The sequence below is a fragment of the Muscardinus avellanarius genome (assembly GCF_963383645.1).
Source record: "Muscardinus avellanarius genome assembly, chromosome: 10".
NCBI classification, from domain to species: Eukaryota; Metazoa; Chordata; class Mammalia; order Rodentia; family Gliridae; genus Muscardinus; species Muscardinus avellanarius.
The window spans coordinates 76,089,316-76,116,190 of record NC_137796.1 but is presented as its reverse complement, the minus strand read 5'-3'; the positions used below and the strand labels follow the sequence as shown (position 1 = coordinate 76,116,190).

General features: G+C 43.3%; 1 protein-coding gene across 1 annotated transcript in view; it reads right to left on the bottom strand.

The window, feature by feature from the left end:
- LMTK2 (lemur tyrosine kinase 2) overlaps nt 1-26,875 on the bottom strand; it is a gene marked incomplete at both ends in the record, with an annotated part of 113,229 nt that overhangs the window by 11,797 nt on the left and 74,557 nt on the right. The window contains 3 exons of the mRNA XM_080704443.1: nt 3,852-3,973; nt 5,186-5,270; nt 19,502-19,635. Of these exons, the coding sequence (XP_080560569.1) occupies nt 3,852-3,973; nt 5,186-5,270; nt 19,502-19,635 (341 nt within the window). The remainder of the gene's footprint in view (nt 1-3,851; nt 3,974-5,185; nt 5,271-19,501; nt 19,636-26,875) is intronic.

Here is a 26,875-nt window from a genome sequence, read left to right as displayed (position 1 = left end):
TGTCCCTCGGTTCAATATCTAGTATCATTAAAAAAAAAGAGGTAATGATTTATGTGACTCTGATCTAATAATTTATGTCACTATGATCAATACCTACCAGGATACTTATTTGAATAACAAACTACACTGAATAATTCTGATGCTGTACAATACAACTGTAAATTTTCTTACACTATTTTTGGTGCAAAAATTAGCATGTTCTGTATCTTAGTTGAGAGATAATTTCTATTAAAGAAAATAGAAGGAGTCAAACCTCCCAATCTAATACAGAAACAAGTACTTTCTCCTCTCTGTCATAGGATTGTTAGGGCTAGACAATCACTGTATAAAAGAAGTTTAGAAGCCGGGTGTGGTGGTGCACACTTTTAATACCAGGATTCGGGAGAATGAGACCTGAGGATTGAGGTTTGTGGACAGCCTCAGCTACTTAGGCCCTCTGCAACTCAGTGAGACCCGGTTTCAAAATAAAGAATAAAAAATAGGGCTGAGGGTGTAGCTTGGAGGTACAATGACCCTGGGGTTCCATCCCCAGTACCAAAAAAGAAATATAAAAAAAGAAGTTTAGGACATTTTTAATGATTTTAGAGTTTGTAACTTAGCTATAAAAATAAAAATTTCACATGAAATATTAAAAACTAAAAAGGTATTATATGATTAATGACAAAATGAGTTTATCACCACCAAGGCCTGGTTTGACACTGGGCAAACCTGTCTCAATTTCTCCAAATCCCTAATTTACTTCTCTTCCTCTCTCCCAGTAAGGCTCATTCCAAACCAAACCCCCCTCAGGCCACCATCCCCTGGTCTTGAGGGCATGAAGCATACCAGCAAACTACATTATTTCTGGGAAGTAGAACATCCTGCAGCTCTTTCCCCTCTTCACCTCAAGCTCCCTGCATGAAGTCCTTGTCCCCACAGCAGGAGTGGCGGGGCCTCTGCCTGTGGCAGCACCTAGCACTGCCTCCAGCAATGCTGACTGTCAAGGAGTGTGTCACGTGGCTGTCTTGGAGTATGCTGGCTACATTTTCAGGGCAATCATCTGGCTAAGTGCAGTAAAAATGTTGGATAGAGCATAAAAAGCATCTTTTTAAAGACATCTAAGAGTGGATAAGAATGTAGGAATGTCCAGAACAGTCTAGAACTCAGAACCAAGGAGAACACTAAGCCACTTTTGACTTGGAGAAGGTGCTGAAGCACCTGTTTTCTGTTTGTGGTTCCTGAGGCTTGATGGAGGTGGCAATGTTGGACAGACCAAAGCCCTAGGTTTGTCCAAAGTAAGAGGGGTGTTGCCGAGAGACCTCCTGGGACAGGAACACCCCTGCCTCTGAGAGGCAAGCTGCCAAAGCACTGAGGTGGGGAGAGAGATGACAGAGGGAAGGAGGAAGGAGGACTGAGGGAGGTAAGAAGAGGGAGAAGAATGATATACATGAGGTGGGGTGGCTAAAAAGTAAGGACAGGCCCCTATACCTGGATTTGCAGCCTAAATTCATATCAGCTAAGTGGTCCAAAAGATCTCAAGCTACATATGTAAAACCCTGGCCTACTGCGGTGCTCTGTATGTGGGAGAGTACCCAGAAGCCCAGTAGAAGCAGATACAGGTCCTTCCTGGAGGAATATGCCTTGTTCTAGATTTCTATGGATTATCACCATTAAAGAAGTCCCAGAGTAAACAGGTACCACCAAAAACCAGGAGGAGGTGTGTTGGTAATCCTGGTATTTGGGAAGCTGAGCGAGGAGGATGGAGGTTCAGGGACAGCCAGCCTCAGCAACTTAGTGACACCTGTTTCAAAATACAAAATAAAATAAGGCTGGGGTGTAGCTTAGAGGTAGAATGCCCTTGGTTCAATCCTCAGTATCTAAAAACACAAAACAAAGCAACAAAACTTCAGGAGGATAAAGACTTTAGTCATTGGAATTAACACAAATCATAATCCAAATGTAAGAATCACCAAGCCAGGCACAGTGGAATATACATGAGTCCCACCTACTCAAGAGCATGAGGCAGGAGAATCACAAGTTTTAGGTCAACTTGGTCAACTTGGCAAGATCCTATTGAAAGTGAAATGAAAAAGATGGGGATATGGCTCAGTGACAGAACACCCTGGGTTCAATGCTGGGTACTGCATATGTCCATGTACACACACAAACATTCCTGTGCTGTGATAAAGTTTTAAAAATCAAAAGCTCAAGCTGGGTGTGGTGACGCATGCTTGTAATCCCCGTGCTTAGGAGGCTGAGACAGGAGGATCACGCAGGTTCAAAGCCAGGCTCTGAGCAACTTAGTGAGACCCTGTTTCCAAATAAAATATAAAATAGGTCTGGGAGTATAGCCCAGAAGTAGAAAGCCTCTGGGTTCCACCCCCAGTACCACCAAAAAAAAAAAAAAAAAAAAAAAAAAAAAAAAAAAAAAAAAAAAAGGGCAGGGAGAAAAAAGGACATACAACTGACTTTTTGAAGCAACGATGGAAGCCAGGAGCCTGCAGCATGGCATCTTCAACATGCCGAGAGAGGATCACTGTCACCAAGTAAGACTACATTTCAAGAAGGAGGATAAAATAAAGCGGCAGCCTATTACCAGCAGAATTTCCTGAAACTGAAGGCCACATTTTGGGCAAAAGGAGAATCATCTCACAGGAAAGGTCTGAGATAAAGAGTAAATAATAAAGAGCGAAGTGGTTTCATTATGTGAACAAATCTAAACGAACACTGAATGTTAAGAAAAAAATTAAGCCCTACAATAACATGTAACTGTGTCTGTATGTCTACATGGTATGTTGAAGAGTGGTGTATAACTGAGTTGAAATACTCTATCTTGTATTGTTCAGAAAGAGGGGTAAGACCTGAATTAGCATTAGATTCAGTAAGTGAAGTATACGCATACTGTAATTTCTAGGGTAACCAGAAAGTATAGGAAAATAATTTTAAAAATCAATCTAAAAGAAGGCAAGCAAAACTGAGAAAAAGCAATAAAACAGTGCCACCATGGTAACTATGAACTGAAAAAACTGGGTTAGACTGTTAGTAAAAAATTTAGACCTATCTTTCTAGCATTCATTAAACTGACCCCTATAAATCACAGTATTACATAATAGTATTACAAAATAGCCCACTCTCCCCTCCTTTTAATGACTTCAACAAACATTCATTAAATATAGCAGGCCCTGTGGTAGGCACAGAACATAAAACAGACTTGCTTCCTGCTGGTTTTTTTTTTTTTTTTTTTTTTTTTTTTTTTTTTGTGGTATGTGGGATAGACCCAGGGGCATTCTACCTCCCAGCCCTATTTTTTATTCTTTATTTTGAAACAGGGTCTCACTGAGTTGCAAAGGGCCTCACTAAGTAGCTGCGGCTGTCTGTAAACTGCGATCCTTCTGTCTCAGCCTCCCAAATGTGTGTGCCACCACGCCCGGCTTGATTCCTGCTTTTATGGAGGAAAATGGGTACAAGAGAGGCAGCATTCAAAAAATTAATTATATTATGACAACTGTGATAATTGCTATGGGGTCACTGTGTTGCCACTGCCATGGCACTGGGGATTGAACTCCGGCATTCTACCTCTGAACAACACTCCCAGCACTCTCCTCCCCGTTAAATTTTGAAACAGTCTCACTAGGTTGCTGAGTCTTAGTGCTAAGTTGGTAAGGCTGGTCTCAAACCTGTGATCCTGTTTCAGCCTCGCAAGTATTGGGATTACAGACATGTGCCCCCACGTTTGCCTACTGTGGCTTTCTTCACACCACCAGGTGCTCTTTGCTTCCTTATCTTATACAGTTACTTCTGTACTCAAAGACAAGGAAGTTAGGCCCTTGCTACAACAAAACAACCTAGTAAGTGGTAAACCAAATACCTACCAGATATTACTATACTTAGTTTGCTCTGCAGTTAGTAGTCTGTCTTGAAAGCTGGTTACTAATTCTGGAGCAGTCCATCGCAGAGGGAAAATTTTTTTATCATCCGTCTCAATGTAATCCTCCTGTGTTGTTCAAAAGCATAGTTTTCAATGGAATTAGACTTGTAGTAAGCTCAATGATTTTTAATTCTGGGACAGTCTCAGAAAACATGTGCAGCCCCAAAATTCATCACAAACAAAAATGGGCATGAAAGACTTCCTGGGCAAAAGGAAGGGGGTGAGGCATTTCTCTGAAGCTAGCTAGGCTTCCTGAGCTGATCTGAGCCATGAATGCTCACTCACTTACCTTTCCTGGAAAAGGAAGGTACGCGGAGGCTGGTGCAACAAATGCAGACCCTGAGAAAAACACCTTTCAGCACAGTCTGGGCCTCCTGTCCTCAAGAGGACAGTGTGCCCTACACGGGCAAGTGCTCACATTTCGGGAGTCTGAAAGAATCGGTCCTGGATCCACATTCCACCAGTTACCACTGATGTGGCTCTGGGTAAGAGCACATCTGTCCAGTGAAAATCACACACACCTACCCACCTCTGATGGGATTAAGTGATAATGAGGGCAACTACTTGACAGCAGTTGGTATCCAGCAAGTGCTCAAGACACTAGAGCTGCTGCAGAGACAAATGACCAACTTATTTTTGCATAACTAGTTTTAAAAACATCCTTTCTGTCCTCACAAGGATCCCATAAGACAGAACAGACATTATCCTTATGCTGCTGCTTAGAAAATGAAGGTCAAGTGGCTGGCGGAAGGCCAGCTGAGAGCACAGAGCTGTGACAACAGCCTTCTCTGACCCACATCATGCCACTTCATTCAACTGGGCTATACAAACACACACAGCAGATGAAAATCTCATCTAACTATTTTCTTTTGGAGGACATTTATGCCAGAGTTAAAAAAACATAAAGCCTAAACATAAAGCTTACTGAACTTAAGCTAACATTATTCTGACCATGTAATGAAAACATATCTATGTGGCATGTATATTTTATTATATAATAATCACTTACATGTTGATTCTAAATTTATTATGCATCATCAGACTACACCAATTACAGTGGGTATAAATCTTTCTCAACAAAGCATTTGGAAAGCTGTAACAAAACCTTGATGCAAAGACCCTGACATAGATGAACCACTGGAACAAACCCCACTCCAGAGAGGTAGTGTGACCAAGACTCGTACCCTCTCTTCCCAAAGCAGAGTGGCATTTTGTGACACGCTTCACGACTGAAGTTGAGATTAGGTTTAAGAGTCAGCGTCTAAACATTTGGCTTACCTTGTACCTGCTGGGTCCTATTCCATAATCTCCCACTTTCACATTTAAGTCAGAAGTAAGAAAACAATTCCTCAGGGCTAAATCACTGAAAACACACAGAGTGAACACATAAACACAGAGAATCAACAGGGAGGTTAATGTGACAGAAACTGTCACTAACCAAAGACTTTCTCTAAAAACCAGAGAAGTATACTGAGCCCTCTGCTTAACAAGTAATGTTTTAAAATTCTTTTTCATACTTGGGAGGCTGAGACGGGGGATCACGCAGGTCTGAAGCCAGCCTCAGCTACTCAGTGAGACTGGGTTTCCAAATAAGTTTCTGGGAGTGTAGCTCAGAGGTAGAAAGCCCCTGGGTTCCATCCCCGTATCACCAAAAAAAAAATCTTTTTCATAGAGAAAGAATTATATATTATATTCTCATTACTTAATGGAGATGATCACATTTTGGGCAAACAACTAAAAACTAGATTAAATATTGGTTTTATATGTACCATGTTCTGCACTAAAACCACATTTATGTCTTGTTTCCTAGTATTTTAAAGAATGACCAAGAAAAAACTCTAAAATAGCTAAATCACATTTTATTTTTTACATCTTGTGTTACTTGAGGTTAATAGTAGTCTATTTGTTATAAAGATTAATAAAGTTAAGCACTTCAAGCACCTAGAAATAATGTACTTTATTAAAAGTAGTTTATATCCTTACCTCACTATTCAAAGATACACAAAACTTTGTAAGGAGGCCCTTCCCAAATTTCACCTCTTCCAAACTCTACCTTTTCACAAGAGAGGTAAAGAATGTATTTTCAAGACTTAAATAATTTACTTATATAATCTAGTTTAAGAACTAGCTAGCTGGGGCTGGGCATGTGGCAAACACTTGTAATTCTCATACCTGGGAAGCTTACACAGGAAGAATGCAAACTGAAGACCAGCCTTAGCAAATTAGTGAGACCCTGTTTCAAAATAAAAAACAAGAACGGCTCGGAGTATAGCTCAGAGGTAGAATGTCCCTGCGTTTAATTCCCAGCAAAACACACACACACACACACACACACACACTCTAAATAAATAAATAAATAAATAAATAAATAAATAAATCTAGCTAATTTTCAAAAACACAAACTTTGGCAAGTAAAAACTGCCTTTTCTAAATACCTTTCCCATATAGACAACAAATTAAATTTTCTGAATTTTGGCGTTAGCCTTAGATTTTTCTTCTTCTTCTTTTTTTTTTTTTTTGTGGTACTGGGGATGGTACCCAGGGGCCTTCTACCCCTGGGCTATACTCCCAGACCTATTTTATATTTTATTTGGAAACAGGGTCTCTTAAGCCAGCTGAGGCTGGCTTTGAACCTGCAAGATCCTCCTGTCTCAGCCTCCCAAGTGTAAGGATTACAAGCGTGTGCCACCATGCCCAGCTAGCTCTTAGATTATTTTTAATCATCAAATGGCACAGTTAAAAAAAAGCCAATAAAGAATACCTACTTTATAAAAAACCAAACTCTTAAATCCATAATATAAAATATGTCTTTATATGAATGTAAAAGATCTAAACCTGAACTATTACAATTTCAAGGATTTTGATTTATAAAGCCCACATGTCTGAAATATAATAATAATGAAGACGATGGAGGCAACAGCCAAAACTGAAATAATCCAACTAGGCCTGGCACACAACCAGTGATTCAATTGCATAACAGTGGCTGATATTTACAAAGCACTTACTTTACACAAGGGATTTCTCTAAGCACTTTACATTTTCTTTAAACTTTTAATTTTCACAACAAACTTACAAGGTGAACACTTTTATTTTCTCATTAATAAGTAAGAAAATCGAGGCACAGAGACTTGAAGTAATTTCATTAGGGTCACAAAGCCAGCAAGTTCAGTACTGTCACACTTCTACCACTAACAGCCACCAAGAGTCAGGTAAGGCAGCACATGTGAGTAATCCCAGCAACTGGGGAGGCTGAGCCCGGGGAATTTCAAGACCAGCCTGGGCAACCTTGTCTCAAAAAAATAAAAAGGGCTGGGGGTGTAGCTCAACAGTAAAGTGCTTGCCTAGCTGACCAAGGTCTTGCGTTCAATCCCCAATACTGCCAAAAAAAAAGAAGCAATCAAGGACAATGCACCAATAATTACAGTACTATACCACACATATGCCTAGGCCTTACCTCAACAAATGTGCTGAATCAAATTTCAAGTTAGTTACATTAAACTGCTCGTTACACCCTGTTTACAAAGTGTCAAATTTCATGGTACTCCATCTGGAAACCTTCAAGTGTATGCAGGTATATGATGAAAACCCTGGGGTACCTGTCTCTAGTGTCACTAACAATAGCGAATCCTCCAATCTTAGACAAGAAGTGGCTCCTATTCTTTTGGAACTGAGAACAGGAGAGAAGAGTAACATGCCATTTAAGGGCAGAAAAGTGAAAATGCAGAAAGTTGCTTTATCCACAAGACCAATGCCTGGAAAGATAGCGTTGTGGGTTTTGTCAACTGAGGTTTAGTTGCTGAGTACCACTCACCAGCACCTTTCTGGTCTCCATAAACAGAGTCCACTGATCCTTCCCCGCATCTCCTTCCTAAGACCAGAGGTAGAAGCTAGATGCCAGCATCCCTATAGCAGTGTGTGCGCATCCCTTCAGCTGGGGGCACTTCTGAGCCCAGGGCCGTCCTGGGCCACAGGACTTCTGCCCCTCTCCCACTCTCTTGTCTCTCCTGACAAATGTTCAGTGGAGGTCTCAGGAACAGCAAATGTGAAGGCTACACACAAGAGAAACAGACCCACAGAGAAGGCCTCTGACTCTCATTCTACAAGGCATTATAAGATTCGCGTGCAATCCAACAGCACTCCCAGGGCAAGGAGGAACACTTCTCATTACCTGAAACCCAGAGGAAGTGAGGAAGAAACAGCCCTGAAGAAACAGCCCCGACAGGGGAATTCTCATGAACCTGCTCCTCACCTCCGCCCCAGCGCCACAGGTGTCCAGCACAGCAGGAAGAGCACTGGGCGTCAGGAGGCCTGGAGCAGGCTTTGGCCACAGTGTTCCAGGACCATGTGATGCTGGGCAAGATGTGCACAGCAGAGCCGGGGCTTCCTCACAAAACAGCATGGAAATGGCTAACTCACTAGGCTGTAAAATAAAAATGTACAATGGGATGTTTTGAAAATGCTAACCAGACTCAAAATAATGATATCACTTGGTTGAAAACTGGCAACAATAAAGCTCCATGAAACCCAGCAAAGTGCAAAGCTCTAGAACAGAAAAATACGAGGTGCCAGGGCACAGGTAACTTGACGTCAATGGCCGCTCTTGTCAGGAAACACAAACATGCACACAGCCAGTATATTCTCTGTCCAAGTTGAAAAACAGGTCTAGTGACAGGCTGCGGAGGCCCCAGCCCTGAAGAGCTCTCAGAAGGCGCTGGCCGGTCACTCTGCTTGGCAGCACGCACAGTGCCTCAGCTGACGGTGACTGTGGGCTCAAAGCCATGTGAGGGAGCTGGACACGAGAAGTTGGAGGCTGTAGGTCTAACGCTCTTTGTTTTTAACTCATGCAACCACAGACCAGAGTGTGCCCATCTTCAGAGGTACTGACCAATGCAAAAAGCTCAAGGTGGCGGGAGCCGTTTTAAGAACAACTCAGGCCTCTATGTAGGTGAGCCAGTTTAACTGGAATTTCTGATAAAGAGGGGAACAACAGGAAGCCAAATGCCTGAGTTACTGGATAGGAGGAGGCTGACATACAGTATCTCATTTAATCTTAACAGCATTCCTGAGTAAAGCAATCCCACTCCACTTGGTAGATGAAATAAGCTCCTGAGAATCAAGTAAGAAAAAGTTGATGCAAGGTACATTAGCCGCTTACATCCAGCTGAAGCTCTCACTCCCTGCACTGTCTCCTCCAGCAGCAACAGGGCTCAGGCTGTGCGTCTCTCTCTAAGACGGGACAGAGGTGCCGGCAGGCGACTAAATCAGGAGGATTCTGGTGAGGCACAAGAGCCTGCCTGGAGCTTTGGTGCCTTTCCCTCGCATACTAGGTCAGTCCTTGCGAGGTGACCAACACTGCCTTTCCTGAGCACTGACTGCATATGAGGCACCTGCTGGCTCTGGGGTACCTGGAGTTCTTCCACTGTGGAATTCTGACTACAGTGGCTGGGGGTGCCCACCACTGCTGCCAAGTTTTGAAGGCTGCTGATAAAACAGATGCGGCCTCCAACACAGGTTTTCTCCAGGGCTGGGCAGGCCTACACGAGCCTCAACTGGATCTGGGTTTCTATCCTAGTGTACATACTACAAAACTAAGGAACACATAGGAGCAATTATCATGAACTGACAACAACCCACCTGGGGTTCTGACCTGAGAAACCGATCCCAGAGGTGAGGTCCACATTCCCTCCCTGGGAGAGGGCCACTCCCACACTGGCCCAGTGTCTGGCCCAGGAGCAAAGCGGCCTGGTGGTGGACACAAAAAGCAGAGCTGGAGGCTGCTAGGAAGGTGAACCTGAGGGCAGTGTCTAAACCAAGATCATCCAGAGCAACTAAGCAGCCGCCTTGCAGGCCAGGCTGCACACGCCTCACTGGGCGGTCCTTGCTCTGGAGAGTGGGCACGGCACCACCAGGAAGCACTGTAAAACAATCCGCAGCAACAGCAGGCCTGGGGTGCCTCAAAGAATGCTCAGGTTCAATGAGTGGACTGGGCACTGTGGTCACCTCAGGCTTCTATGCCCAGGACCTGCACCATAACTAGACTGGTATGCACACACCCAGCCTATAGCTGGCTTCTCCCTGACAACACCACAAAGAGCCCTATGAGTCCAGAGCTCTGCCTTCTTGAACCGCTTACGCACACATATGCCTGCTCTGCGCTAACTCGTTCATATGGATGCCAGGCTCTTTCTGCATCTTCAGGAAGTGAAAGCCTCTTTAAGTTGTTGTTGTTGTTGGTTGTGTGGTTTTAGGGATTGAACCCAGGGGCATTATACCTCCAGACTATAGTCTCAGCCCCTCTTTTATTTTTTGTTTTGAAACAGGGCCTCACTAGGTTGCTGAGAGTCTTGTTATGTTGCTGAGGCTGTCCTCGAACCTGACATACTTTTGTCTCAGCCTCCCAAGTACTGAGGTGGACTGGCCCAAGACTTCTTAAAATGTCTTCCTTCTTCCCCTCCACCCTTTCAGCTACTATGTAGTAACAAATTGGTTAATGTTTAATCTTTCTATAATTTTTTGTCATACTAGGAATTGAACCCAGGGGCACTCTAGCACAGCTACAATCCCAGAACTTTTTACTGTTTGAGAGACAGTCCTGCTAAATTTTTCAGGCTGGCCTTGAACTCCTCCCTCAGCCTTCTGAGTTGCTGGGATTATAGGCAAGCATTGCATTGCCTGACTCTTTCTCTAATTTTTCCATACTTTTATACACAGCACACACATACACACAAATACACAAATAAGAATTAAGGACAAGTTTTCTTTTAAAAAGTCATGCCTACTTATCTTTATAAGTCTTTATTTCTCAACAAGATAAAAACATGGAAATTCCTCCAAATTAACAAGTCTAGTAGTTCTAAATCTTTCTATATAATAGCTATGTAATATTCCACAGTGTAGATGTTCTTAATTCATTAGTCTCCCATGAACATTTTGTCTCTTTTTTTTCTGTTTGCCATCCCTTTAAATAATGCTGCACCAATTCTCTCTCTACCCCTCTCCACCATCCCCACCTGATACTGGGGATGGAACCCAGGGGCATTCTACCTCTGAGCTACACTCCCAGCCCTATTTTTTATTCTTTATTTTGAAACAGAGTCTCACTGAGTTGCAAAGGGCCTTACTAAGTAGTTGAAGCTGTCCGTGAACCATGATCCTCCTGTCTCAGCCTCACAAGTACTGGGATTCTAAGTGTGCATACCATGCCCAGCTTTATTTTTTATTCTGAAACAGGGTTTCACTAAGTTTGCTGAGTCTCACTACATTGTGGAGGCTGTCCTCCAATCTGCAATCCTCCTGTTTCAGCTTCCCAAGTGCTGGCATATAGGTATGCACCACCACACCTGGCTAAGTATTAAATTCTTATGTCATTATTTTTATATATTGAATAGAGATATTAAATTTATATTAGATTTATAATTTATATATTGAATAAGGATAATAACTATCCTTTTTGCACTGATGTGAAATACCACTTTTGTCACTTTCTATACGTATTGTGCACTGTTAATCTGTTTCTCCACTAAACTGTGCTGATTCTTGTTACAAGGGCTTACTGTGTGTTCTGACGCCTGGCAATGCAGCTTTTCCCTCTGCCTCCACAATTCACTCTTTTCATATGTGTATGTGGTACAAGAGATTGAACCCAGGGGCGTTCTATTACTGAGTTATATCCCAACCCATTTTTAATTTTTAAAAAAATTTTTGTTGTGGTATTTGGTATTGAATCCAGGGGTATTCTACAACTCAGCTACACTCCCAGGCCTATTTTATATATTTTTATTTTATTTTGAAAGAGATTCTTGCTAAGTTACCACAGGTTGGCCTTGAACTTGTAATCCTATCTAAGCCTCCCGAGTGTGATTACTGGTGTGCATCGCAACTAATTTAAAACGCCACTTAGCATTTTTTTTTTTCATATTTCATGGCCCTTCTACACAATTGTTCTTCCATATGAAGTTAAAAATGATTTCATGCCGAGCGTGGTAGCGCACGCTTGTAATCCCCGCGCTTGGGAGGCAGAGACAGGAGGATCGCACAGGTTCGAAGCCAGCTGTACTGGCTTAAAAGACCCTGTTTCCAAATAAAAATATAAAATAGGTCTGAGAGTGTAGCCCAGAAGTAGAAGGGCTTCCTGGAACCCCAGTACCACAAAAAAAAAAAAAAAAAAAATCAACCAAATTTCCCCTGTCAAAGTAACAGCCCCGTTAGGATGTCTAACTTCAATTCTGAGTTGTCTCTCCATCATAAATCATAACATCTTTCTATTTGTCCATGTATTCTTTTCTATGCTTCACTAAGATTTCATAGTTTGTGCTGAGCTTGGTGGCACACACCTATAATCCCCTTATTTTAAAAATAAAGAATAAGAAAATAAGGCTGGGGGTGTAACTCGGAGGTAGAATGCCCCTGAGTTCAACCCTCAGCATTAGAAAATAATAACAACAATAATAGTAGTTAATATTTACTGAATGATTTTCGTGTGCCAATTACTGTCACTTATTTTTCTTTGTACTAAGTATAAATACATAGAGACAAGAGCAGAAAAAAAGATTCCATTCTTAAAAATGCCAAAAATATAGGTTATCTGGGAACAAGTTTATGTGAGAAAGACACAGGACTATATGAAACAAACCGAATTTTTTTTGCGTGTGTAGTACTGGAGATTGAACCTAGGGGTGTTCTACCTTTGAACTACACCTCAGCCCTTATGTTTTTCTGTTGAAACGGGGTCTCTCTAGGTTGTTAGAGTCTCACTAGGTTGCAGAGGTTGTCCTCTAATTTTCAGTTATTCTGTCTTGGCCTCCCAAGTACTGGGATTACAAGTGTGAGCCACCACACCCAGCTTTACTTTTAAACTAATAATTTTCTAGCTTTGTATTTACTAGTATCTCAAAGAAATGTTGAAAATGAATGGAAATAGTGAGCATCTCTGCCTGCCTTATAACTGAAAAGGCTTTCGTTATTTTTCCATTTAAAACAATAACTGCTATTGAGTTTTCATAAATAGTCTTATGATAGTTTTCTTCTTTCCTATCAAAGATTAAAATTTGCCGGGCATGGTGGCACATGCTTGTAATCCCCGCGCTTGGGAGGTGGAGACAGGAGGATTGCGCTGGTTCAGAGCCAGCCTCGCTGGCTTAAGAGACCCTGTTTCCAAATTTAAAAAAAAAAAAAAAATATATATATATATATATATATATATATATAAATAACAGGTCTGGGAGTGTAGAGCCCAGAGGTAGAAGGGCTTCCAGGAACCCCAGTACCACCAAAAAAAAAAAAAAAAAGATTAAAATTTGGAATAGCTGTTGAATTATACTAAATGATATTTCAGCAACCTTTTCTTTTTGTGTGGTACTGGGGACTGAACCTAGAGGCATTCTACCTCCAAGCCACACCCCTATTGTCTTTTTTAAAAAACTTATTATTATTTCTTACTTGAAAACAAGGTCTCACTAGGTTGATGAGAGCCTCACTAAATTGCCGAGGCTGGCTTCAAAACTGCACTCTTTCTGTCTCAGCCTCCCAAGTACTGAAATTACAGGCACGTGTCACTGCACCCTGCTTCAGCAATCTTTTGATGTGGTGTATTTTTCTTCTTTAATTCTGTCAGTTACTGAATTATGCAGATATACTCTATGATGTAAAACTACCCTTATGTTCCTAGGAGTTGTGCTTGTGATTTTACACATTGCTGTATAGAATGTTAGTAGTTCTGTCTATATTTATAATGAGAACTGTCTGTAAATTTTTTTTTTTTTTTTTACCATCTTTGGCTGTTAAAGTTTATGTTGGATTTATAAAATATGTGACAGGGATGTCCACCTCTCTTCTGGTCTGAAATAGTTGAAATACAATACAGTAGCCATGTGTAGTGGTACACAGCTTTGATCCCAGTTCCTGGGAGGCCGGCACAGGAGGACTGAAAGTTGGGAGCTAGCACATTATAATTTACCAAGGCTCTGATTCAAAATAGAAAAAAAAAAAAAGGAGGGGGGAGGCTGGGGGTGTAGCTCAGAGGTAGAATGTCCTTGGGTTCAATCCCAGGTACCAAATATATACACACATATCCCTCTATACCCCCAACCCTTCGTTTTTTTCTGTCTGGAAAAAGAGTCTCACTAGGTTGCTAAAACTGTCCTCGAACCTATGATCCTCCTGCCTTGCCCTCCTGGCTTCAAACTAATTTAAACTGGTTCCTTTTCCCTGGTGCCTTTCCTCATTTCTACGTGAAATACATCACAGTAGATCCAATCTAGCTTTAAACAAATTTTCCATGTAGGAGGGAAAATAAAAAAGCCATTCAGAGAGACCCACTATTTATGAATTTCTATGTAGTTTTCTTGTCAGCACTCTCCTCTTTCCAAACCACCCTGAACAACCACAAAAACAATTAAACACACACACAGACACGCACATGCATGCACACACAAAGTTCTAGTCATGCCATCCCATCACATACAGAATAAGGCCCAAAGGCCCTGACTCGGCAGTTGCTGGCATGTGGCTTCCAGCCACCAGTTTTCCTCTCCCACACTTTCCTTTGTGTACCGCCTGTCCCAGTTAAACTAGATGATCTGATTTCTGCCTCAATTCCCTTTCCTCTTCCTCCCCGCACACATCATTTTTCTACTTTCTTCTCCAGCAACTTCCTAATCTCCCCCAACTACAATTTACACCCACTTGTCAAGGGTCACGAAAATTCCATCTCCTCTAGAAAAACTGCCTGGATGCCCTCAGACACTAGCCACTTCTCCTTTAGCACAATGTGCCCACATGGTGTTTGTGCCTGGGTTCAAACTGCTCACTGAGTTACCAGCTGAGACAGATACCTTCTGAGACTCAGCATGGTTAATAACTTGGCTCACTGGGTCATTGCTAGCTGAGAATAATCCATGAAGTATCCACAAATGCCAAAGAGGAATGCATGTTTTAACTCTTGCTGTCATGTTAACTTGAGTATTTTGCTTTGATTTTAAATATATTTCCCCATCTCTCACCTTTTCTTTCACTGAACTTTGTAGACTACAAACTTTCAATGAATACTCATCCAATCAAGAAAGTTCATATTGTCTTTAACTTATCAAGTCCAAAAAAAGAAACCTCAAAGCTCTCAAAGGCAGGCAAGGCCCATCCTCCCACCCCGCCACCTCTCCCACTTCTCCTGTCACCCAGTGGGGTGGAGCTCCGCAATCTCATCGACTCCACGTGGATGAGAACAGCCCAGCTCCAGGGGCACCATCCCACCAGTACACTGCAGAGGCCAGCCTCGCACTCTCCTCGTGCACTTGCGCTGCTGTGGGCTTCCCCAGCACTCACATCTCAGGCCTGTTGAAGGGAAACCCTTGTTTCTACCATGAAAGTAAACTGATGCTAATTCTAGTTTCTTATTTTCACTTACTGTCACTACATGCTGGGCACTATCTGTGTCTTTGATTTAATTAAATTAATTAAAAGCAAACTCATTTATTGTTATGCATCCATTTTCCCCCTTAAAGATCAACTGTGATGACAGTAAACATTAGAAGAATATTTTAAAAAGTATAAAGATTTAAGACAGGCGTGGTGGCGCACGCTTGTAATCCCAGCATTCGGGAGGCTGAGACTGGAGGACCGCGGTTCACAGACAGCCTCAGCTACTTAGTGAGGCCCTCTGCAACTTAGTGAGACCCTATTTCAAAACAAAGAGTAAAAAATAGGGCAGGGGGCATAACTTGGGGATCTACTGCCCCTGGTTTCCATTCCCCGACCTACAAAAAAAAAAAAAAGTATAAAGATTTAATGCCGAATCAAATTAAGAAAAACCTTGAATAATTCACTGACTGAAAGAAACACCCTGGCCATCAGTGCAGCTCGGGATGATTAGTGACAAGCCCTCTAAGCTTGCTTTACCAACATGGACACCCATGTTACAATCTGTTAAGAAAAAAATGAGCCATGTGCAGCTTGTTACCACATCTGTTAATCCCAGTTATTTGGGAGTCCGTGACAGGATGATCGCAGGTTTGAGGTCAGCATGTGGTAACTTAGTGAGACCCTATTTCAAACTAAAAAATAAAACAGGGCTGGAAGTATAGCCCTGAAGCAGAGCACCCCTGTGTCCAACCCCCAGTACCACATTTATATAAGAATGCAAAATGGCACATACATCAAGGGCGTGTTCTTTCACGCCCCCTTGAGTACCTGACACTCTGAAGGCTGAAGGCTGGGAAACTTAGCAAACTCAGTGTTCTCAGAAGACAGTAACTTTTAGATGAGAGAGAGAGAGAGCGCGAGCGAGCGCGAGCACACACACACACACACACACACACACACACACACACACCTATAATGCTAGTATTTGGGAGGCTGAGACAGGAGGATCACAGGTTCGAGGTCAGCTTCAGCAACTTAGTGAGGCCCTCCACAATTTCAAAATAAAAAAGAAAACAAGGCTAAAGTATAGCTCAGAGGTAGAATGCCCCTGGGTTCAATCTCCAGTGCCAAAGAAAAAGTAATAACTTGAACTTTAAAACTGTACAGATCCTGAAGAAGCTCTGGTGACCATCATCCCCAGTCCTCCACAAGGTTCCACCACATGTCTCCAGCCCTCTGCACTAAGCCTACCATGGTGACCTGGTGGCATCTCGCTGCCCAGGAAGCCACAGAGGCAGGAGAGTTTCTCTGTGTGTGGTACTGTGTATTGAACCCAGGGCATTCTACCTCTGAGCTACACCTCAGCCCCATTTTATTTTGAAACAAGGCCTTGCTAAGCCGCTAAGGCTGGTCTTGAACCTCCAATCCTCCTGCCTCAGCCTCCCAAGTACTTACTGGGATTACAGGCATGCGCCACCACACCCAGCTGAGAGGGCTCTGGAGCTCTAGCCCTCCCCTGTCCCCTATGGTATAGTAACAACAGCACTGTTTACACAGGATTCACTAATGCCAGGCAGGCCACTTCTGAAATGCAGACTGTAGTCTGAGAACCGGTGATAAAGTTCTTCTTAAACATTATGTAAATAAAGTAAAATTTAACTGGGGCAATTTACTCTTTCGGTTCCTAATGCAGTAACAACCTTGGGTTGCATAGGTGGGCTGTTTCTCTCTAAAACAGGAAGACCATCTTTGAGTCAACTAATAACTATTCTAAACACTAACTTTAAAATATGCCAATATAAGCCAGGCGTGGTGGCGCACGCTTGTAATCCCCGTGCTTGGGAGGCTGAGACAGGAGGATCGCACAGGTTCAAAGCCAGCCTCAGCTACTGAGTGAGGCTCTCAGCAACTTAGTGAGACCCTGTTTCCAAATAAAATATAAAAAAGGTCTGGGAGTATAGCCCGGAAGTCAGTAACACACACACACACACACACACACACACACACACACACACACACACACACACGCCATATGGTAGGCTACCCAGAGGAAGAGGGGAAAAAAAAACCTTAAAATGCAAAATCCCCACATACAATTTTATATAAAACATAGCTTTTTTAAAAAAATTTTTTTGGTGGTACTGGGGATGGAACCCAGGGGCCTTCTATCTCCGGGGTACACTCCCAGACCTATTTTATATTTTTTATTTGGCAACAGGGTCTCTTAAACCAGCTGAGGCTGGCTTCGAACCTGTGCGATCCTCCTTGTCTCCGCCTCTCAAGTAGTGCGGGGATTAAAAGCTTGCGCCAACAAGCCCGGCTATTCTTTATTTTTGAAACAGGGTCTCACTAAGTTGTAGAGGGCCTCACTAAGTAGCTGAAGCTATCCACGAACCAGAATCCTTCGGTCTCAGCCTCCTGAATGCTGGGATTACATGTGTGTGCCACCACGCCCTGCCACATGGTATAATTTATCATCTTTATTTGTTTTAAATTCCCCAAGATACTAAACCAAGTAAAACTTTAACTTAAGGAAACTCACACAGGAAAGTACTATTTACACTGACATTTTTGACAATTTTTAAAACATACCAGTGAGAGATACTTGGGCTTTAATACAATTTCTTGCTATCTTTGGTAACTTTATGTTGCTGAATTCCCCCCCCCCCCCCCCAGTATTGGTGATTGAACCCAGCCAGGGGCACTCTACCTTCAAGCTATACCCCCGGCCCTATTTTTTATTCTTTATTTGGAAACAAGGTCTCACTAAGTTGTCAAGGGCCTCACTAAGTAGTTGAGGCTGGCTGAGCCTCCTAAATACTGGGATTACAAGCCTGCCCCACTACACCCAAGTATTATGTTGCTGATTATGATGTGATATTCTTTTTCAATGTTCCCTTTTCCAAAATTTTAAAAATTCCTAAAGCAAGTGTTAGGCAATTATCATCTGTATTTGATAAATGATTAACCATATCAATTACACTAGATAGTAACATGCTATAAATAGGATTTCTCCATTATAAAATGAATAGGTGTTTATATTCTGACGTTTTATTTCAGAATAAGTAAGGAATTATGCCTGAGGTCTTAAAAACACTTTATCAGAATTACTTGTTCATTATTACAAATCAAACAAAATACAAACGTGTAGGAAAAAAGTTAGTAATTTACTTTTTCCCCTCCGTGACATAACACTGAGAGTCTGGCAGGAACTTTTCCAAGCCTATTCACACACACACACCCCTAATAAATAACCATGTGTTTTCTTACATTTGAAAACTGGAGTCATACAATAAACTCAGTACTCTGTGATCTGCTTTTTTAAAAATATAATACTTCATAAACATCTCAAGTCAAGACACAAAGGAATTTCTTTTCAGGCCTTTGGATTAGTAAGAGCTGCACAATTTACATAGTCAACTAAAGAAACGCTACCAGGTTTCCCCAGAGAACTAAGAAAAAGGTTGGATATATTTTAAACATAAACTAGAGTTCAAAAGCCCAGAGGAGAATAAAAACCCAGAGGAGAATAAGCAGAAATCTTCTGAGTTCATGGAACAGACCCCTCATGTAATACGGGACTCAAAGCCTTGGTTGTTTTCATTATAAAACCACACCAATGACATGAACAAGGTGCTCTGTGCTGCCATTCAAGGAAGGTCCTGAGAGCTTAAGGCAGAAATGTGTTTTGTGGATCACTGCAATGCTCACCCACAGCCCCTGGACCACCCACTCCCCGGCAGTGGGTACAGGCTTCTTCAGATTCAATTCCGATACCCTCTGCTTCGGAGCAGGAACCTCAAGACAATGCCTCACTGGCCAGAAACCAATGCTCTGAGCTTGTATGAAAAGATGCTGCTGGCCTCTCTCAGGAGTGTGATCAGGCAGGTACCATCAGAAGACTAAAGCTGGCAGAAAAAGGAGGCAACGAGTGAGGTGTCACAAGGTAGACTGGAACTGCTTACTCCCTACTCTGAGGTGTATTCTTTGCAATTCTGGAAAAAGCTCTTAGACCTTATGCTGTGTTATGACATTTTACTACCTGGTTTTAGTTTAAATGAAGCTAACTCAATCTTTACTTGGACACTGGAAGTACAGGGTGGCTTCTACTTGTTTCAGCCAAGGGTTTACCCTGTAACAGGTCCTCCTTAAGGTTTCTTGGTGCCTTTTTCACAAACTGCATGGCCTCTCTGGGCCACAGCAAGGCATGTGAGATGCGCCTGTGCCAGCCACACCCACCTGTGCAGGAAGTGCAGCTTGTGCATGGCTGCCAGCCCCGCGGCGATCTCGCACGCCATCCTCTGCAGCAGCATGGTCTGTGAGTCCCCCCGCACGTGCTCTTGCTCGTTGCGTAGGTAAGCTTTCAGGTCACCCTGCAAAAACCAGCCCATGTGAGTGTCCAGGTGGACCATCCGGATGTGTGCCATAGTAGACACTGTTAATATCACTTAATAGGAGACACTTGGGTTTTCACTTAATAAAGAACCTCAGCCTGAAGAAACCTCAAATTACAAAAGGTAATTCCAATATAGTATTTCAAAAGTATAGAACAAGTTGGGCGTGGTAGCGCACACTTATAATCCCAGCATTTGGGAGGCTGAGACAGGAGGATCACCTCAGCTACTTAGTGAGGCCCTGTGCAACTCAGTGAGACCCTGTTTCAAAATAAAGAATAAAAAATAGGGCTGGGGGTGTAGCTCAGAGGTAGAATGCCCCTGGGTTCCATCCCCAGTACTGCAGGAAAAAAAAAAAAAAAAGTATAGAACATTAGTGTGTTTTAAGGGCCATTCTAATTAGAATAGTTTATTTCTTTTAAAAATTATTTAATTTCATATATGCTTTCATATGTGCATGGTAGTCTCACATCAATGTAAATCACATTGACAGTGACATAAATACACATAGTATATTGTGGCCCCCTCCCCCAGTTCCTGAGTACTTTTTTTATTACATAAATGCACATATAAAACAAAATAAGAAATACAATTTTGCAATTATGCACAATTTAAACTTAAGTGCAATGCAGAAGTCTAGAAATCTCCAGGTAACCAAGATGAAATGTGGAAAATGGAAGAAATGGGGCCAACTGAACTGCCTGACATAAGGTTCTTAGGAGACATGTGAGCAGTTGGTCACAGAGGCTTGGTGCCACCCCCCCGAGCTGGTGAGCAGTGGAGGGAGAAGACAGAGCGGACGGAGGAGGAGAGGCAGCTGTACAGTGCTGCTGATGCTGCTCAGAGCTCTCCTAGCCTCCTTCCCTGCCCAGGCTCTGTGCCGCCCAGAGACCACTGTGATACACAATGTTATATAGCTATTCCAGAATACTTACCTGTTAACAAGCCTGTTCAGAGGAAAGCAGGCTGGGCAGGAAAAGAACAAGTCCCAGACATTCAGCACTGGGATCCCCAGCTACTCCACATGACTGCCCTGGGTCAGTCTTTACTTTGTGTCTGCATGATGCCAGGTGGGTACAGTCTGTTTTGAGGAATATACCTTTTTTTTTCTTTTCTTTTTGCAGTACTGGAGATTGAACCCAGGGGTTGCTCTACTACTGAGCCACAGCCTTGCCCTTTACAATTTTATTTGGGGACAAGGTGTTGCTAAGATGCCCAGGCTGGTCTCAAATGTATGATTCTTCTGCCTCAGCCTCCTGGGCATCTGGGATTACAGGCATGTGCCACCTGATATGGGACTCAAAGCCTTTAGTTGTTTTAACTATGAAAACCACCAATAATGATATAAACAAAGTACTATGTGCTAATCTAATCCAGGAATGCCCTGAAAGCGTTAGACAGAAATGAGTTATATGGATCACTGTGATGCGCACATGCAGGTCCTGAGGTCAGACCCACACCCAGGCCAAGGACAGGCTTCTTCAGAGCCAATTCCTCCCTGGCTTGGGGAGTACACTTCTGAGGAAATAGTATCTTTCATACTCTCCTCACAACATAATTAAATTTCAAATTATAGCTTTTATGATCAGTTCATAAAATCTAGAAAGCAAGCCAATAGCCCTCAGTTTTCTTTTACTGAGTCAAAAACAGATTCCTGAGAATGAACACTTTCCTTGACCAACTAGAGGGCACAATTCTTAGAACTTAGTGAAGAGAGCAAATTTATCAAACTCCTCCCAGGATAAAACTCTGAGATACAACATTACAAATGCAGATGTTGGTCTACATTTAATACTAAGTGCATTCTAATGTCACTTCTTGCTCCAAGCCAAGAATCTACACTGGTTCCCACCCCAGTGTCGATGCTCTCTGCCCAAATGGTAATGTTGACACCGCGGTGCTTACACCACTTGGGCTTCTGAGCACCTTGCTAAGCACACGCTAGAGCTTTTGTTCTTGTTATCTATGGCGCCTGCTTCTCACAACCCCACATCTTCCAGGTATGGAATTAAGGTTTAGGGAATGTAGGAGACTGTGCTTCTATTCTTTGGCTTATTGACTAATTGAGGGAATTCTACTTAGCAAGTGAATCGAATCAGCATGCAGATTAAATCTATTTATTTCAGCCAGGTATGGTGGCACACACTTGTAATCCCAGCATTTGGCAGGCTGAGACAAGAGGATTGTGGTTTGCAGCCAGCCTCAGCTACTTAGTGAGGTCCTCTGCAACTCAGTGAGACCTTGTTTCAAAATAAAGAATAAAAGTAGGGCTGGGGATGTAGTTTGGAGATAGAATGTTCCTGGGCTCCATCTCCAGTACCACAAAAACAAACAAACAAACAAACAAACAAACAAACAAACAAAAACAAAAAACCCTCGAGACTGAATGTGAAACAACTTAATGTCCATCACATAAATGCATACCCATCCACCAGCACCTGTCCAGATACTGCTTTCCAAATGTGCACTTCTTCCTTTTGTTCCCACTGCAATTGAAAGTTACTTCAGAGGAAAAAGAGACCTTTTTTCCTTTCCAGAAAGAAAGAAAGAAAGAACGAAAGAACGAACAAGCCACTCTCAGAACTGCAGGCTGATGGGATTTTTATAAGGTAGTCCATCTAGAAACTAAACATGAAAATAGCCTGAGTCTATCAATATTCGCATGAAATGGCAACTTAAATTCTTCTGCCTAACCCCTTTGCTGCAGCAATAGCCATCTATGGAAAAAAACCACTCTCCCATGAAAGTATGCTTCTGCTGTGCCCTATCTGGCCAATTCCCAAAACAAAGAGTAGCTGCTGGCAAGCAGTCCACACTCCACAAGACACTCTGGCCAGGCAGCTGCTTTTCAAGGTGATCTGAAGCATGCGCACTGCTACGCACTGTTCTTTAATACCCCACTTCCCAAATATCACTAGATACCAGAATATGATAAACAGAAGAAAATTCTACTTAACAATAGATAAGGCCAATAAGCAGTCTAGGCCTAAATGTTTTTAACCAAAGGATAAGAAATTAACATCAAAGGTCACTGGCTCCTCACCACTGCTTCTCATGGGTGAAACTTAGGGCAGGGTTAGTTCTATAGTTCTAGGAAGGTCCTCAGAACTCTCTTGGCACCAGATTTTAAAAGAAAACAATCAGCTGGGTGTGGTGGCTTATGCTTGTAATCCAAGTACTTGGGAGGCTGAGACAGTAGGATCGCCTCAGCTACTTAGTGAGCCCCTCTGCAACTTAGTAAAACCCTGTTTCAAAATAAAGAATTAAAAAAAGGGCTGGGGTGTAGCTTGGAGGTAGAATGCCCCTGGGTTCAATCCCCAGTGCTGAAAAAGAAAAGAAAACAATCAGCAGAAGACCTCTAATTATAGTAAAGATTTTTATATTAATTTATTCTATCAAACTTACATAAATCTATATTTAGATATCTAGCTTGTTTTATTTATATTTTAATGCTTAGTGAGAGGACATGGATTATTACTTTGGTCCATTATTTAAGGAAAAAGCAACATATTCTGAATTAAAAAATAAAATGTCCTTTATCCAGGTCTTAAAAATTTCTCAGTTCCTTCCACAATCTGCCGCTCACTGCTGCACAAACAAAAAAACCTCCAAAAGAAAAAATTTTGACACTAGATGGCAGCAAAGGGCTACACTAAGAAGTTAGGACAAGGCCCGGCGTGGTAGTGCATGCTTGTAATTCCAGCGTTCAGGAGACTGAAGGATGAAGGATCACGGACAGCCTCAGGACTAAAAAATAGGGCTGGGTGTGTAGCTCGGAGGTAGAATGTACCTGAGTGCTACAGAAAAAAAAAAAAAAAAAAAAAAAAAAAAAAAGAAGTCATGACAAGCAACTTGCAATGGCTTCTGGAAATGAACAAACTGCTCCTAAATTCTAACATAAAAAGCCAGCAGCAAGGCTTTAATGTAGCGCTTATTTTTTTTTGGGGGGGGGCGGGGGGACAAGGACAGCAATGAATTAATTTCAATACAATATAAAAACCAAGCAAATATCTTTATAATTGAAAAATTATAGCCATTCATTTGTTTAAAAGCATTATTTTAAGGGAAATAGAAAATTTCAATAATTTGTGTGTGTGTGAGTAAGCACGCAAATTCACAGAACTGGGGATTGAACGGGTGGGTGGGGGGAGAGGTTCTACACCACCAGTCCTATTTTAAATGAGGTCTCACTAAGCTGCTGAGGGTCCTGCTAAATTGCTGAGGCTGGCCTCAAACCTATGATTCTCCTGTTTCAGCTTCCCAAGTACTGGGATTCCAGATGTGCACCACCACACCTGTAAGAATCAAAGAATAACATAGACAGTGCTGTACCTCCTGAAATGAAAGGTCCATGTTCCAGCTGAAGCCCAGGCACACCTCTGTCTGGAAGTTGACTGCTTTATGCTCTATCTTTGGTGAAACTAACACATCATCTATCTCCTCCTTAGTTATCACTGTCACCTTGTGATTTCCTAAACGCAATCTCCTCCTAATCCCTTAAATACATCTTATCTCTCAGCTCTTGGATATCTTTCAGCCAATTCTAACAAAAAAAACAAAGGAGTATTCCTCCAGCTCCAGCCTCTCCTACTATCCTCCCATTTCTCTCTTCTCTTCCTGGACTGACTGCTCACAAGCTAGGTCTGTTCAGGCTGGCTGACTGGCTCCATCTCCTAGCCTCCCCAATTCCCAAGCCCCATCCCCCAGATATGCTTTCAACCACTGTCCTCCCATGGCTAGCAGCAAATAATTCTGCCAAACACCAACACAATATAGCAAGGGACCCCTTACTTCCACCTCCAAGTGTGCCCTGGCCCTGGCTTCAGGCCCCCGAGGCCTTTTCTGCATTTCTTCCCTGCCACAGCCCCGCTCCCAGCCCTGGCTGGATCTTCCTTCCCTGGCTTTTCTGTAAGTGCTGCATGTCCTGCTGTGGACACTCATGCTGGTGATTTCATCCACCCCATGGCTTCAGAATCCACACCTCACACACATCCCTAGCCCGCCGCCTCCTCTTCTGACTTGTGGATCCTAACCTGTATGCCCGAGAAGCATCTCAAGCCAGATGTATCCACAAAACTGCCAACTCCCCCACTAAATACCATCGCTGTTTTCCAGTGGATCCCAACAAAATCAATGGTGCCATTGTAAGTCCGCGCTGTCTCTAGACCCCACTTCTCACCCATCCCATCAGGTCCTGCATCTATTTTTGAAGTAAATTCAGACGCAGACTAACTTGCCAGGCACAGTGGTGCAAGACTTGCGAGGCTGAGAAAGGAGGATCTCAGGATTCAAGGCCAGCCTCAGCAACTTAGTGAGATCCTATCTCAAAAAAAAAAAGGGCGCGCGCGCTCGCTCTCTCTCTCTCTCTCTCTCTCTCTCTCTCTCTCTCTCTCTCTGTGTGTGTGTGTGTGTGTGTGTGTGTTAAAAGGCACCTGGGTTCAACTTCCAGTACTGCAAAAAAAATTTTTTTTAATTGCTGAGATATTTTACTTTCTTTTTTGACCTAAGTCTTCAAAATCTGATAAGCATTCCATACCCCACAGCATCCCAATGCTGCCAAGCTATGTTCCCATGCTCGGCAGTCTCACGGAGCTGCTATGTTGGACAGTATGGCCACAGGTCAGGAGGGCCCCAGTCAGCCTGGCCCAAAGCCAGGGAAGCCACAGAGGAGACCAACGCTCCTCCCATGCCTCAGGGCTGCAACCTATGTTGTTAGCAGAGCTGTCGCTGTGAGAGAGTGACAAGAGAGAGCAAGGTGGCCACAGGAAGTGGGAGGAGGCAGTGCCACAGTGCAAAGGCTGGGGTGGCCCACGGGGAAAGCAGCAGTGTGGGCAGGTCAGGCCGGGTCAGAGCACTCAGGGCTGCCTGTCAGAGTCAAGGCTGTGCTGCCTGGGCAGCAGCCAGGCACAGATAGGCACCAGAACAGGCCAGGTCCTAGAACTGGGATTATGCCCTCCCCACACTATCAACCCACACCCAACTCTCAAGCCTGAGGTTGCAGCCATTGCCACTCAGCACAAGCATCCCCTCCGCTGGCTCCAAATCGGGGCCATGGGCTCCTTGCTCCTCTGGCCTCCTTATGTCTGCTCACTGTGACTCCATGTCCCTACTTTCTACATGTACTCCTTAGGGGCAGAGGTAAGGCACTCCTTCCTGTATACCCAGTACCTGGAAGAGTCCCTGGTATGTGGGTTTAATGACTACAGCTATTAAGTAAGAGACACCCACTAATTAGGCATTATCTGCCCAGAAGGGCAACTCTAAAGCAGAGGCTTCCTAGTCTCAAAGTACACAGAACAGACTCAGTAACTAGGTAAAGCCCCAAACTTTAGCACTAGGAATACATGCCCTCAGGCAACTCAACAAGCCAAAGGCAGAAAGGATGACCAGAAAGCAAGGTCCTAAGGAGACAGACCTCACAGGATTCCTCAACATGTCCCTACCTGCTTCAGCCTCCTACCTGATGAGTAACAAAGATCCAACACCCTGCTCAAGGCTGGCACAGAGAGACGAGACCTTCCCTCCCCCAGGGAACAGTGGCCCAGGGTCCTTCCAAGTCCAAGAGTCCTGAGCCTGAGCTCCCTGGCGCTTGCCCAGCCAGTCACCTGCTCCTCATGAGACTGAAGAAAGCAAATCTCAAAGAAACTTGCTGCACATCAAATACCCAGTACACCTCGCTCCTCTCCTCATCTGGACGTTGCTAATTGCTTTTGGAAACTCATTGCTTTAATGGCTGAACGTGGTTAAGGAAATCAGTTCCCTATACTCAAGAACACAATTTTGCAAACAACGCCTGCCCTGCTCTGGGGGCGGGTGATGGAGCTGAAGGAACTGTTGGCAAGTAAAAAAGTGTAACCTCCACTCGTCATCATCTCGGCCTGCAGCCTGGTCTCCAGCAGGTCGCCTCCCTGCTTTCCACCTCTAGCCTAGGTCCTTCCCAGCAGGTCCACATCGTGCATCCCGCCCTTCAGTGCCAGGTCACTACTGTCCCGACATGCAGGCAAGCCACGCTTCCAGGCCTGCTTCTCTGTTCCTTTCACCCGCTCTCCACACTCGGAGCAAATGCTGTGTCCTATGTGAAGCCTCCCAAGGATTCTAGTTAAGGATTTCTACATTTCTGTACATACTAATTAAAGCTTTGTTTTAAGAGCTGGGGGTGGAGCCCAATGGTAGTGCACTTGTCTACCTTCCTGGTGGCCCTGGGTTCAATCTCCAGCAC